The sequence below is a fragment of the Podarcis raffonei genome, chromosome 3 (assembly GCF_027172205.1).
Source record: "Podarcis raffonei isolate rPodRaf1 chromosome 3, rPodRaf1.pri, whole genome shotgun sequence".
Classification (NCBI taxonomy): domain Eukaryota; kingdom Metazoa; phylum Chordata; class Lepidosauria; order Squamata; family Lacertidae; genus Podarcis; species Podarcis raffonei.
Window position 1 is genome coordinate 114,567,323 of NC_070604.1, and position 15,642 is coordinate 114,582,964.

At 45.5% G+C, this 15,642-nt stretch overlaps 1 protein-coding gene across 5 annotated transcripts in view; it reads right to left on the reverse strand.

The window, feature by feature from the left end:
* The window catches only part of FANCL (FA complementation group L), a 51,229-nt gene extending 36,005 nt beyond the window's left edge, over positions 1–15,224 (reverse strand). The window contains exons 1-2 of one of the 5 annotated variants that reach the window (XM_053383691.1): positions 14,914–15,223; positions 5,043–5,101 (exon numbers count right to left, since the gene is read on the reverse strand). In XM_053383691.1, coding sequence (XP_053239666.1) covers positions 5,043–5,101; positions 14,914–15,009 — 155 coding nt within the window. In that variant the 5' untranslated portion in view covers positions 15,010–15,223. Of the gene's footprint in view, positions 1–5,042; positions 5,102–14,913 lie in introns of all 5 variants that reach the window. The other 4 variants (XM_053383688.1, XM_053383689.1, XM_053383692.1 and 1 more) reach the window with 4 other exon arrangements.
* Positions 15,225–15,642: the final 418 nt, after the last annotated feature.

The window sequence follows — 15,642 nt, forward strand, 5'->3', positions numbered from 1 at the left end:
CCCCCCCGCTGCCGCCACGCCGTGTAATTTCTGTTCTCATCCTGGGGCAAAGTTCTTAACCTGAGGTACTACTTCCAGGTTAGTGGAGTTTGTAACCTGAAGTGTTGGTAACCCAAGGTGTTGGTAACCCGAGGTACCACTGTAATAAGATAGCCCTTGACCTCAGGCGCAGTGGCATAGTGTGTGTGTGGGGGGTCACAGAGGCAGTTGCCCGGGGTGCAAAATTGTTAGGGGGTGCAAAATTTCAACCTCCAGGGCTGCCTCAATACAGCTATGCACTTCCATCATTGGGCTCGGTTGAAAATGGCTTCTCCGTGCGAACCATGAAGTGACCTCTCCAGAGAACGAAACACTTTCTTATTTCTGCAGCTGTGATCTCCTAGGTGATGTGGAAGCTGTTAGGCAGCTGAATGAGCATGCATGTTCCATCCATTTCCCTCCTTCCTACCCCCCCCCTATGGTCCTGGGCATTGGCAACCCATGCTATGCCACTGTACAATCCAAAAGATACAACACAAAAGGAAAAGGGATTAGAGAGGAAGAAAAGTTCTCGGTTACGAAGTTCTTGTAACAACTGCCATGAAAGATAGTTCAAAGAGCATGTGTTTTCATAGAACTGTAGAGTTGGAAGGGACCATGAGGGTCATCTCCTCCAACCACCAGGAATGCAGGAATCATTTGCCCAATGGTGAGGCTTGAATTCATGACCCCGAGATTAAGCATCTCATGCTCTCCCCACTGAGTAATCAGAGTGGTTGGTTCTGTCACTCATGTTGGATGATGTCACTCTCTTGCCTGTCAAGCTACTAAGGGAATGGCAGTAGAAAAGGGGAATGTTGAGGAATTCTCAGTTACTCTTGCAGAAGTTCAAACAAAGCTTCCAAAATTCTGCCAGCAAGGAGAAACTGACTGGGAGGCCTGTGCAAATGAAACCGATGGTGGTATAGGATGAGGAGAGTTTTGCATATGGGACAGGAGGACAGGATTTATTTATTTATTACAAAACCACACATACATATGAATTCTGCCTCAGGGTGTCAGGGAACTTTCCTCTGAAGGCCTCAACAAGGGTGCTGTGATATTCGGATGAAGGGCGGTATATAAATTTAATAAATAGAATAAAATAGAGTTCCATATATAAATATAAAAATTGAAATATAAAAATTAAAGAAGCACAAATATTTAGTCTTGTATGTATAAAAAGTGGGCCAGACACAACCATTTCCCTATAGAAACGACAAGTCAAATGTAACTGCTGAGCCAATAGAATAGCCCTGCTTTCCACCATTCCCTTTGCTAGAGTTTGATGGAATGGCTGCTGCCAGATGACAGCTGATGGAGGAATGAGTTGGTTTAACAGTAGAGCTGATAGTGGCTTTGCTTCTCTTCACTACTCTCTGGAGCAGAGCTTTCCAAACTGTGTGTTGTGACATGTTAGTTTGGCAGCTGCAGCGTGTAGATGTATTGTGTGAACACTACTCCCCCCAGGGCTAGAAAGGGGTTAGTTTAACCTCCGGTTTGCTAGTAAAACTGAATTACTGTATCGCGAAATGATGTATGTCTAAAACATGTGACACCAACATTAAAAGTCTGAAAAGCTCTGCTCTGGATGTTTGTGTGCACCTTGCACAGTACTATTATACTGTTTTTCATCTCAAATATAAATACCAAGGTGGTTCACAAAAAAATTGAACATTAAAATATCACAGTGCAACAAGCTTAATAAAATAAAATAAAATAGAAATATCACTCATAGAAACCAGGAACTGGTATAATAGTCATGGAAATGCCCACTTGCTGGCGGAAACACCATGATTCATGGTTCTCTCCCTTCATCCTTTTCACTCTGTTGATGTTATCCAAGGTTCAGCTCTTAGATGTGCTCAACTGATAGTTCTTCTCATGGCAGCTTTATTTTGGTTTCAAACTTCTATACTGTGCTGGTGATATTCAGTTATATCATTCACTATGAACCATAAAACTTTTAAACAGGTATATACAGTGGTGCCCCGCAAGACGAACGCCTCGCAAGACAGAAAACCCGCTAGACGAAAGGGTTTTCCGTTTTGGAGGCGCTTCGCAAAACGAATTTCCCTATGGGCTTCCTTCGCAAGACGAAAGCCCATAGGGAAATCTCCGGGACAGCGGGGAAGCGAAGCGTCTTCCCCACTGTCCTCGGACCTCTTCCGAAGGCTGGCGGTGGGGCGGAGAGACCTCCTCCTGCCGCCAGGCTTCGGATGGCTGCTCCAAAGGCTGGCGGTGGGGCGGAGAGACCTCCTCCTGCCGCCAGGCTTCGGAAGGCTCCTCCAAAGGCTGGCGGTGGGGCGGAGAGACCTCCTCCTGCCGCCAGGCTTCGGAAGGCTCCTCCGAAGGCTGGCGGTGGGGCGGAGAGACCTCCTCCTGCCGCCAGGCTTCGGAAGGCTGCTCCAAAGGCTGGCGGTGGGGCGGAGAGACCTCCTCCTGCCGCCAGGCTTCGGAAGGCTGCTCCGAAGGCTGGCGGTGGGGCGGAGAGACCTCCTCCTGCCGCCAGGCTTCGGAAGGCTGCTCCGAAGGCTGGCGGTGGGGCGGAGAGACCTCCTCCTGCCGCCAGGCTTCGGAAGGCTGCTCCAAAGGCTGGCGGTGGGGCGGAGAGACCTCCTCCTGCCGCCAGGCTTCGGAAGGCTGCTCCAAAGGCTGGCGGTGGGGCGGAGAGACCTCCTCCCGCCGCCAGGCTTCGGAAGGCTGCTCCGAAGGCTGGCGGTGGGGCAGAGAGACCTCCTCCTGCCGCCAGGCTTCGGAAGGCTCCTCCAAAGGCTGGCGGTGGGGCGGAGAGACCTTCTCCCCGCGCCAGCCTTCGGATGGCTGTCCTGAAGACTTGCGGTGGGAGGAGGGTTTTCCTTCCCACCGCCAACATTCAGAATGCTGTTCTGAATGTTGGTGGTGGGGAGGAAAAACCCTCCTCCCACCGCAAGCCCCGGGAACAGAGGAGAAGCGCTGCGCGCCTTCCCCTCTGTTCCCGTACCTGTCCTGAAGGCTTGCGGTGGGGAGAAAAGCCCTTCTCCGCACCGCCAGCCTGGCAAGCGGTCTCCATAGGGAAACCGTGCTTCGCAAGACAAAAAACTCGCAAGAAGAAAAAACTCGCGGAACGAATTAATTTCGTCTTGCGAGGCACCACTGTATGTACTTAAACTAGATTAGGCCTATAACACTCAATGGATGTAAACTGATATAATAGCTTTGAGTTGCCTGATTGCACAGAATTCAGTACTGTATCTCAAACCGGCATTTTAAGATAAAAATGCGTGAGTACTTCATTTATTGTAAACATCTAGGAAGGCATAATTAAAAAAGAGAAACAGAGCCAGTGTTTACTGACCATTCAGCTTCACTTAAAAGGTTCATAACCTTCCTCATAACCTGGGTAACCAACCGTTCCTATCAGCTTTTATTCCCATTATATTCATTGAATTGAAGCACAAATTCCATTCAACCTTTGCATCTCAAAGAACAATGCACGTTTCAGAGCACGCAATGCATGCTTTAGGTGCTGAAAAAAGAAACTGAGGGCGGTTCTTGTGTTTTATCAATAACTTCATAAGCACAGACCTTAACACATTTCTGCAAGCCAAATTAGCTTTCTGAAATTTTCTACAGCCTGGATGGCCTCAGACAGACTGAAATGATATTAGCATAATCTACAGTTGACAAGAGGGCAGGGGAGGAACCTTTTTCAACTCAAGGGTCACATTCTCTTAAGGACAACCTTCCGGGATGGCATGTCAGTAATGGGTGGATCCAGAAACTAAAGTGTGGAAAGTAACAGATTCTTACCCTTTGTGCAGTAGGCTACATTCAGCCATGTAAAAGCCAGAGGTACGTACACACACACACACACACACACTGGAATCACCTTCGGAATCACTGACTTTTTTGTAAGAAGGCTTTTCTGATACAGGAGTGTACAATAGTGCAGGTGGTGAAGGGTGTATGCCGCTGCACATTTGCAGGCATGAAACCTATGGAAACAATACTTGCACACATGTTCGATCCCTGCCCCAAGCAGAATTACTCATTTGTAAACCTTTTTACAGGATAAAGCCACAAAATCCAAATTATTCTACTGAAGAGAATTGAACAAGTTGTACCATGATAAACATAGCTCCACATAATTCAAGAAAGTGAGATAAATCTCATACTCAAGGTAAAGGGGAGGGAAAACCACACACAGAATTATCAGTCAAGCTGTGCTGGGCGCAAGTTTCTGCCTGAAATGTACGGAATATGATTTTCAATCAAAGCATGATGCAAAACCTGAGTGTCCTCAAGAGAAAAATTGTAATCGTCACACTCCCCCACCTGTCTCTAGCTGTAACATCTCTGATCTAATGGATACCAGTTCAAAATGTATGACAGCCACTTTAAATTTAAGCATGCTGCAGCTCCCAGATTATGATGATCAGTTGGTGTGAAACAATTTCTATATACAAAATCCCACTCATTTGCATGTGTCACCACAAACCCACCTAATTTGGGATCTACATGACATGCAAGTCAGTATAGTTGCCATCTGAATATATTATGAGCCATATGTTACTGGAGGTGTGTGCACCACTGCATCTCTGTCCCCCAATGGTTGGGGATGGTGCCAACTGAAGCCTCAGTACTTTACTGAATATCCACAATGCCACTTCCTTGGCTAGTTCACTTAAGACATTTCAGCTTTGTAACAGTTGCTGATTGTCCAAGTATAACCCCAATATGATTACTTTCAGACCAAATTCAACTTTACATTCTTCTGTGGTTGTTCCCTGGTCTGCAGAATCAGGAAATACTTGCTCATTTTCCTACATTTTTCCATGCTCTTCCTTGACTGGTTCCACTAAATCTTACTGGTGTCAAAGTTAATTAGCAACAATCATTTAACAACTAAAATTGCTGATACTCTGGAAATCTCTTCAAACTGTAAGAGCCATCACTACTTCTCACACAAGACATATTATTAAAAATGAAAAGGTTATCTTGCAATATAGCAAAAATATATTTTAAAAAATCATGCACCTTACCTGGCATTTTTCAACTGAAGATCCGATGGTAACAATATCCTTATGTGAAAGTCTCTGCCCTGGAAAAGTAGCATCTCATTAGGTAGAATATCTACAAATATATCAACTTAGCACAGCTGGAATGCTAAGGCATATCTAAGAATTTTTTAAAAGTAGACTTTGACCTATTTTTTTTACTATTTTTTTTCACTAGTTTACAGCTCAAAGCCTTAGGCAATGAAATAATAGAAAAAATATGGCCAAATACAAAAAAAATTGTGGCTACTGCTGGATAAGAGGTCAGTACAAGGCAGCAGGAGCAAATTGACCAACACCTAGTCATGAGGGAAACATAGTAAGAACCAGAATAAGCATACAATATTAAAAGCTGCAACAGAAGGTTGCGTACCTTTCAGAACAAGTGTGGAAAGTGATGCAGGGGAACAAGGATCACTAAAAATTGCAGCATCCCCTTCCTCCAGGGAGTCTCTGCTGGGTTGGAGTTATTTCCATGTACAGCACAGAAGCCCCTCCATTTGCAGAATGGTTTCAACACAATATAATTACATTCTCAGTGCCTTTCCACACAATTAAGGTACATTTGTTGATCTATTTATTATCTGTACTATATCAACCATCTTCTCTCAAAACCACGCTCTTGTTGTAGAGTATTTTATATCTGGGAACATGCATTACTTCCCATTGCTATTGGTTCAGAATTGGAAACAATGAGCTGAATTAGGACCTGGATGCAGTGGTGAAGTGGATGAGGGTCAACAGACTGAAGCTGAATCCTGCTAAGACAGAAGCACTGTGGTTAAGTCGTTTCCAGATTGGAGAATTGGAGAGCCTAGATGGGCTGACATTCCCACTGAAAAAAAAACACAGATATGCAGCTCAAGGATGCTCTTGGAACTATTTTTGGCCAAGTGGTCTGTGGCAAAAAGCACTTATCATCAGTTTCAGCTGCTACATCAGCTGCACCTTCTCCTAGACAGGAATAACTTGATCTCCTGTGTGAGTGTCTGAGGGCCCTGCTCCTTCCTGCCACTCACCATCTGGCCTGGGGCGGGGCCTGAAGCCTCATAAGGACTGCTGTGCTCCGCTGCCCAGGAGGACTCTCCTGTGTGAGTGTCTGAGGGCCCTGCTCCTTTCTGCCACTCATCATCTGGCCTGGGGCGGGGCCTGAAGCCTCATAAGGACTGCTGTGCTCCGCTGCCCAGGAGGACTCTCCTGTGTGTCTGAGGGCCCTGCTCTTGCCGCTTACTACCTACCTGGCCCAGGGCGGGGCCTGAAGCCTCACAGGGACTGCTGCACTCTGCTGCCCAGAAGGACTCTCCTGTGTGAGTGTTTGAGGGCCCTGCTCCTTCCTGCCACTTACCACCTGGCCCAGGGCGGGGCCTGAAGCCTCACAGGGACTGCTGCGCTCTGCTGCCCAGGAGGACTCTCCTGTGTGAGTGTCTGAGGGCCCTGCTCTTGCCGCTTACTACCTACCTGGCCCAGGGCGGGGCCTGAAGCCTAACAGAGACTGCTGCGCTCTGCTGCCCAGGAGGACTCTCCTGTGTGAGTGTCTGAGGGCCCTGCTCCTTCCTGCCACTTACCACCTGGCCCAGGGCGGGGCCTGAAGCCTCACAGGGACTGCTGCACTCTGCTGCCCAGGAGGACTCTCCTGTGTGAGTGTCTGAGGGCCCTGCTCCTTCCTGCCACTTACCACGTGGCCCAGGGCGGGGCCTGAAGCCTCACAGGGACTGCTGCGCTCTGCTGCCCAGGAGGACTCTCCTGTGCGAGTGTCTGAGGGCCCTGCTCCTTCCTGCCACTCACCACCTGGCCCAGGGTGGGGCCTGAAGCCTCACAGGGACTGCTGCGCTCTGCTGCCCAGGAGGACTCTCCTGTGTGAGTGTCTGGGGGCCCTGCTCCTTCCTGCCACTTACCACCTGGCCCAGGGCAGGGCCTGACGGGCCTCACTAGGACAGTTGCTGTTATTGCTGGAGGGGTGCAGAGTGCTTTTAAAATGTTTTAAAAGTTTTCTTTTGAATTTTTTGTATGTGGGGTGGGGGTGGGGGTGGGATGGATGTTTATTGGGCCTGGGAATTTGTTTGATTTTATGTTTTTGTAATTTTTATTGTTTTTTGTTTGTGTTGGGTTTTTTTTTTTAAGGTGTTATTTTGTTCTTAAGGGGAGGGGTCAGGGCTGCTGGGGAGTGGGTCCCAGCCCACAAAATGGCTGGGGCATGTTCCACAGGGGGGATGCACTGGGACAACCGATCTCAGTGATCACGGGTAGGAGGAGGAGTTACACTAAGACCAGACAATGTCATTACAGAGGAGGCAGGTTTAGTCATTGTCTGAGGACTATCCCTGCCTCCGGGTCTGGTCCTGACCGGATGGATACTAGAATCAGCAAGGGATACCCACATTGTTGCTGTGCAATGCCAGGTCAATGATTCATAAGACCACTGCCATCCATGACTTGATCATGGATGGAGGACTTGACCTGGCATGTGTAACAGATACTTGGTTGGATGAAGCAGATGGGCCTGTCCTTGCCGCTGCTTGTCCACCAGGTTTCTCTTACGCACAGCAACCCAGGTCATGTGGGCGGGGAGGGGGGGTTGCAGTGATTTTTAGGAAGTCATTAGTTTGCACCAAGCGTCCTAATGGGAAGACCCAGTTTTCCGAGTGCATGTTCTGGAAGTTGGGCAATAGGGGCAGTACAGGATTCCTTTTGGTGTACTGACCTCCCTGCTGCACCAAGGATTCCCTGCCCGAGCTGCTTCAGGTTGTGGCGGATGTTCTCCTGGAGACACCTAGCTTGGTTGTCCTAGGGGATTTTAACATTCATGCCGACACGACCTTACAAGGGGCCGCTCAGGACTTCGTGGAAAGCATGGCCTCCATGGGGCTGTCCCTGAATAATTCTGGCCCAACCCATAGCCGCGGACATGCCTTGGACCTGGTGTTTACCTCTATGGATGTTGGTGATCTGACACTAAGTAAAAGCGAAACGAAAGAAGTGCCATGGTCAGATCACTTCCTGGTGCCTGCAGACTGTCTCGCCAGAGTGGTACATGCTCTGGTTATCTCCCGCTTGGACTACTGCAATGCGCTCTACGTGGGGCTACCTTTGAAGGTGACCTGGAAACTACAACTAATCCAGAATGCGGCAGCTAGACTGGTGACTGGGAGCGGCCGCCGAGACCATATAACACCGGTCTTGAAAGACCTACATTGGCTCCCAGTACGTTTCCGAGCACAATTCAAAGTGTTGGTGCTGACCTTTAAAGCCCTAAACGGCCTCGGTCCAGTATATCTGAAGGAGCGTCTCCTCCCCCATCGTTCTGCCCGGACACTGAGGTCCAGCTCCGAGGGCCTTCTGGCAGTTCCCTCACTGCGAGAGGCCAAGTTACAGGGAACCAGGCAGAGGGCCTTCTCGGTAGTGGCGCCCGCCCTGTGGAACGCCCTCCCATCAGATGTCAAAGCGATAAACATCTACCTGATATTCAGAAGACATCTGAAGGCAGCCCTGTTCAGGGAAGTTTTTAATATGTGACATTTTAGTGTATCTTTCATCTTTGTTGGAAGCCGCTCAGAGTGGCTGGGGAAACCCAGCCAGATGGGCGGGGTACAAATAATAAATTATTATTATTATTATTATTATTATTATTATTATCATCATCATCATCATCACCACTGTGACACAAGCACTGGCAACCTCACGTTTGGCCTACTGTAATGTGCTCTGTGTGATACTTCCTTGGCAGTTGGTCTAGAGGCTACTGCTTATGCAGAATACTGCAGCCTGGGTGCTAAGTGGTGCTCTTTATCAGGCAACATGTCACACCAGGGCTGAGGGATCTGCTCTGGTTGCCTATAACCATCAAGGCACTTTTAAGCTTGCAGTACTTCCATATAAAGCCCTAAATAACCGTGGACGAGATTACCTGAAAAACTGCCTTCCTCTTCACTGGTAAAGGCACTACAATCACCTAATGGAACTTGGTTCATTTTGTTGTGGCCTGACAATTATCAGCATGAGGTAACAGAAAGAGGCCTTTTCATATTTCAACAGGGAGGGCATGCCATAACACTGTTGGCAGCAATAGAATGCCTTCCCTGTTGAAACAGGAGGCCCCATCAGCTTAGATAAGCAGTCCACTGAATCGAACTTCTGATTTTACAGTTTTAACTGTGGTTTTAAGTGGTTTTCTTAAACTTTTTATAGTTCAAAACTACTTAGAAATTTGTCATATAAGCGGTCTATAAATAAGTGGTTGATGTGGAAAATGCAAGTGTGCAAGTATTACAGACACTTCAAATTTTTGCACCACTGTGTGATCTTCTTTTATTTACTTCCTAACCCTAACTGCCCCATGGTTTTAAATGTTTGGGGTTAAAAACTCTTAAATTCTTTGGAAGTTGCACAAGATAACACTCTTTTTAAAGTGAAGGCGGAAGACAGAAATAGTAGCAGTTATTCTCTCTCCCTCCTGAGCCCCATATCACATTGAAGGGACATCGAATCCATTGCCAGATTGAATACTGTAGAAAAATCTTACAACGGATGAGATGTGGTTGGGAAACATTTTGCCTCTCATTGTGTGGAAAGGTCGTATCTTAATATAGCCCACATTCTTTTATCTCTCTATAATATTGAAGTGATTCAGGCAAGTCTGTTTCACTTCTCATGAAATCAATAGGAGTGTCTTTCCCCCTTTCCCTTTTTAAGTGGCTTGCATTATTCAGAATTCTTACAGGATGAGAACTCAAGCATGTACATTACAACATAGTGATGTCCACACTGTGGATCAGGAGCCAGATTTCTTAATTTGCCAAGCAGAATGAGAAACTATACTGACAGAAATGTAAAAATTCTGGAAATGTTGAAGTCATAGAGGGAAACAAATGAAAATGGGGGACTATGGAAATGTTGGTGGAAACTGAAATATATGCAAGTTGCATAATTTTCAACGTTTTTAAAATAAAATTGTACTATTTGGTATGCTTATGAAATTTAGGCTGCAAATCCTATACCTTTACAAAATGAATGCTTGCACAAGAGAAGTATTTAATTGATTAAGTTGCTGATGCCTGGAAGTTCTGGGCTAGGAGTATATAGCTCTTCTGCAATTTGAATTATAAATACTAACATTTACAGAAGACTTGGATATCTTGAAGTTTGTCTTACTTCATACTTGAAGTAGCAGACATAGTAATAGGATTGCACTATTACAGAGCAATCCTACCTATGCTTACTCAGAAGGCCCATGCTCTTTAATGGAACTTACTCCCATAAAAACATATATAGGTTTGCAGTGCCTCCTGACCATTTTATCCTCCAGCAAGGCAGGACAAGGAGCTGCTTGTTTCAGAGTATGTAGCAGGGTGCCCTGTCACAATGGATTTGAGGAGAGGTAAAAAGGTCATTTCCAAGAAAGAAGTCAGGTCAAAAGGACAGACATAGGACACTTGCTTCCAGCATATCTTAAATTAGATCCAAGTTTATCCAAAGACAAACATCACTTCAGAAGCAATCAAGGACATTTTTGCCTCTCTCATGAAAACGGAAGCACCCTTTAGGTGCAGAAATAGTAATGGGTTTGAATGACATATATATCTATAGTATATATGGAAATTATTATTCTCTAATGTTGAATTGACTTACATAAAAACCTTCATATTATACATTCTGGCTAAAATCTTAAAAGGCATTTTACTCATTGCAAATGGGTGGGGGTGTCATAATTTTTTCAGTGTTTTCCCCAATTTACACAGTTTTTCACTTGAAAAACTGGAGGAAAAAAGTCCCATGCTCAAGTTTTTTCCTAGTCTACTGTGCTTCTTCTTTAGTTGTTAAATTGGAAAAACGAATTCAATTAGAGCTGACCAATATACATGCTTGCAGTTACTGTTAGCTTTCTGGCAGGTCTTCCCTTATGTTGTTCTTAGCATTCTTACACTTTCCAGGCACTGAAGGCAAGTTTTTCTATTAGCAAGGGCAGCAAGCATACACCAAGTTTTGCTTCTTCTGACGTGCTTATGAAACCCTCCCGCTTTTCACAACCACCTGGGGAGTGAAGCTAAAAGATGCAAAGGGTTAAGGCGCATGCCTAGGATGTTAACCATGCTGGGCACTCAAGTAATACATGTAGAATCCTCACTGTTCAAGGAAGCAGCCAGCCAGCCATGCCCTCTTCTGGGATGCTATATTTCAGCACCATTCTGCATTTGCTTAGCTTTTACTGGACTGTTTTGGGGTTCTCTTCCTGCCCCCTGAAGCTTTTCTCTAGGTCTGCATACCATGGGGTTCCCTCAAGTCTTCTGACACCTTCCTCTTATACATAGGAGGTACCATTTTGACCACATTTGGATCCATTCATGGAGAATGAGTTCACTCTTACTATATAGAATTCCATGTAGACTATTCCACAAATGGGAAAACACATTAATTTGCATGGAAGCTAAAGCAGAATCTTGTTTTAATTTTCCTATGATGTGCTAGAGCTGTAGGCCACTGAATGACCTATAATTGAGCATTTGCAGGTTGCAAATATTATTTATTTATTTGATAAACTGGGTTTTTGACAAGGCAGTCAGGGAGGCTTACAATTCTCCCATCCAGTCAGCAAATGGTAAAAAATACCACAAACTCCCTCTCCCAGCACTCTTCTTCTTTTTCACAGTGCAGGTGATATTCCTTCGCCCTGTGGCAGAGGGACTGGCAGAGGCCCTGATGGTGTATTTGCCTCCCTTCCTCTCTTCACTCTCAAGAGGGCAGAATAGTGTCCATACATAGAAATAGCTATACAAGATTCTGTCATTTCTTGAACCTTGTGTGGTTCCATATGGTCTAACATTTTAACTGGAAAATCAACTAAAGTTGGTTAATAATTTCATGACTTGCATTGGTCAGGGCCTGTAGTTTGCACTCACTTTTTAGCAAGATACCAGGACTCCCCAGAGCACACATTTTGTCTTGGCTAAAGCAGTGTGAAATGTCATGGGCAGAAAGGATCTTCTTTCTAATAAGGACTAATTTCTAATCAGTTCCACTCTAGCATCTGATGAAGTAGGTAATTGCCTACAAAAGCTCATGCTGTTTCAGTAAAATAATTTCAGTTCATCTTAAAGGTGTAACTGTACTCTTTCAATTAAGTATCATAATAAGGGATGCTATTGGCCAAATTTGGGAAACAAATGAAGGTGTCAAGTCTCCCCAACACAGTTCATAAATCTCTGATCAGGGAAGTATTTTAACTAAGTTTAGAAGCAGTTATCATAGTTATTAATTATTTTCAGCATTTGTACAAAGGAACGGACATTTCAAGAAACTGTCATAATGAAGAATACAGAAACACAATTAATGTACCCCATAACCTTTACCTTCATAGTATATTGTAACTCTCACTTCTATTACATTTAAATGGCCTTTTTTATAAAATAAAAAGCAGATGTAATTCTGACCTTTTGTAAAGGTCAAATAACTATGATTCAGTGTTTCATTAAAGTACTGAAAGGTACTTTAAAAAACACCTTTAAAAAGAAAATCTCCTACAGAAAAATATGGTGCCATACGCAAATGTTGTAAATTCTAGATATAAAATAGCTTTGATAACTCTGCTTTAACTGGGGGTGAAGGGGTGTTGCTTTCTTTTTTCCCTATCTTCTCTTTGTACATTCGACAGCACTTTGTGTGCAGCCTGCTACTCCTTTGCTTAAACATAATTTCTCAAGAAAGTTCTGTTTCAGATAATACAGCTGTCAGTGCATTAACAATTTTAAGGGTGGAATCCTGTGCCTACTGAATTCAATTGCAAAGCTCACCCCAATTTTAATGCAGTTTCAAGAGATATAGTCCATTCTGCCACCTCATTCTGTTGCATCTTTCTTACAGAAGAAGGCTCTGCTCCAGTTGCCCTGATACTACAGAACAGAAAGGAAGCATACTCTAGCCTCCAACATCAGCCAGGGGGTCAAGCTCCACTGGGTCAGTTGCAGCACTTCTATCCAGTCAAAACCATCAAGAAGGTCAGCCTGGCAGCAACTGGTTAAAGAACTTATTTTGCAGCTCACTTCTTTGTTCTGGCATCCTCAGACTTGTATCCATTTCTCTCCATGCGCTTTATGAGAGAGAGAGAGTGGTGTGTGTGTGTTCTTTTTAACTGTAACCACCCTTTTGGCAGGCAAGACTACATTTTAACACTAACAGCATTGTTAACTGTGGTTATTTAAAATGTAGCTTAATGTATTTGTAAACTGCCTGGAATGGATCTGCATTCCCAAAAGGTGGAGCATAAATAACTACAATAATAACAAATAAATAAATTGAAAATTAAACAAGAGCTCTCTTCTTTCCTGCTCTAGTTATAGGAAGCCTACTTGTCCATCCAGCCCATCATTATTACCGTACTGTGAAAGTTACTAATATTTGCTTGTTAAACTGGATTGTGAGATGCAACTAATAAGGCATAGTAGTAGTACTAATGTATGTATTTATTTAAGTTATATCCCAACCTTCCTCCCAAAGGAACCTAGGGCGGCAAAAACTTCTGTTATAAAAATGCATTTTAAAATGAAATAAAAATGTATTTAAAACATTCTAAAACTGGTAAAAAACAAAAAACAATACAGCATCTAAAACAAATTTTAAAAGATAGATATGTAACCAAATCATGTGTCTGTATAGGTAGTTCCGCCCAAACAGAAAAGGTTTCTGAAGGCAGTGTACTACCTGCCTAATGTCAACAGGCAGGGAGTTCCAAAGGTGGTGCCACACTACAATCATATACAGTGGTACCTCGGGTTAAGAACATAATTCGTTCTGGAGGTCTGTTCTTAACCTGAAACTGTTCTTAACCTGAAGCACCACTTTAGCTAATGGGGCCTCCTGCTGCCGCTGCGACGCCGCTGCACAATTTCTGTTCTCATCCTGAAGCAAAGTTCTTAACCCGAGGTACTATTTCTGGATTAGCGGAGTCTTTAACCTGAAGCGTCTGTAACCTGAGGTACCACTGTATCAGATCAGGCAATTTGTTTATCTAACCTAAATGATGATTATTTCTGATTTGCATTCAGATGCTTTTTGGGGGGGGGCGCGAGCTCGTTTTGCATGAATTCCCTCAAAAAAAATTAAGTCGCTTTGCGCTGCTGTGGCAACCCCTCCCCCCAAAAAAGACTGATAAATTTAATAAGCAACAATGTCATTAAACCATAATAACAATACAGAACATTCCAGGTACCTTCAACTTTTTGAGATCCGCTTTGTAGCTGGGCACGCATGCTGGGGGCTGCTCCTATTGCACAGAATCAAACTGTAAATCTGGAAATGGGGCACAGGGGTCATCTAGCCCAACCCTGCACTGCAAGGGGTTGGACTAGATGGCCCTCGGACACCCCTTCCAATTCTGTGATTCTTCTAACGCAGGAATCCATGGCGCCCTGCCTTGGATCCGCGACCACCAAGCTGAAAAAACCAGCGGCTCTGAGGCAGAGAAATGCTTCCCCACACCTTTTATTACGAAGCCTGCTCTTCCGCCTTCCCCTCGTGCTATGCCGCGAGGGACGCGGGTTCGAATCCTCCCTCAGCCACGAAGCTCCCGGCCAACCTCGCGGGATTGTTGCATAGCTGTCAACGTTTCCTCTTTTTTTTAAGGGAAATCCCCTTATTCCGAATAGGATTCCACGCAAGAAAAGGGAAAAGTTAGCAGCTATGGATTGTTGTGAGGAGAAAAGTAGCGAGTAAGCCCCCTCTCTCTTTCCCCCCCGCCCCGAGGTCGTTCACACTACCCCTGCCACTTGCCTCCTCAGGTCAAATGGGACCTTACTCTCAGGTAAAGCTGCACGTTAAACATTTTCCCGTGTGTTGGTGGGGGGGGCGGCGTGCAGCGTCTCAGTACCTGGGCGGTGACGAAGCCCTCATAGACGCTCTTCTCCCGGTTCTGGGGCAGGAGGAGCGGGCACTCTCGCAGCAGCGACCCAACACCGGCAGCCATTATTATTATTATTATTATTATTATTACTATTATTATTACTACTGTTTCCCGCCCGCTCGCTTTTCCCTCTCCTCACGCGCAGACTTTTTTTCTTAACCGCCGCCGAACCATTCGACCACAACGCGCAGGCGCAATCTCTCTCCTCCCCTCCCTTGCTGAGGGAGGATACGGCGCGGCGCATGCGCGTGGCCCGGAGAGAGGCGACGGACAATGTCGCGCGCCCCACACCCGTTCCCTCTCAGCTCGAAAGAAAGGCCAAGAGTGGAGCGGGAGGAAGTAGGGGGCGGGTTCAGAGATGGTCACGCCCATCGCGCGCGCCGTTCTGCGTTCTGTCAGGGACGGTTGAAATCCGTTTCGTTTTGAATCCGCCCCGTGCCTCCCGCCGCTAACTGTGATTGGGCAGAACGCGCGCGCGGAGGAGAGTGGAGGGGCGGGGCTGGAGGAAAGCCACGCTTTATTTTGAGTCAGTCACCACTTGTGACAAGTTAGTTCCCGCCTGCTTTTTGGCGGGGCTGTAGTTAAATACAGTTAAATATTGGCTCGCGCTGTATTTCGGTGCAGCCTTGCAGACGTCTAATAAGAAATTACTTTTATTACTATTATTATTATACACCACCTTTTCCCCTGACAGGG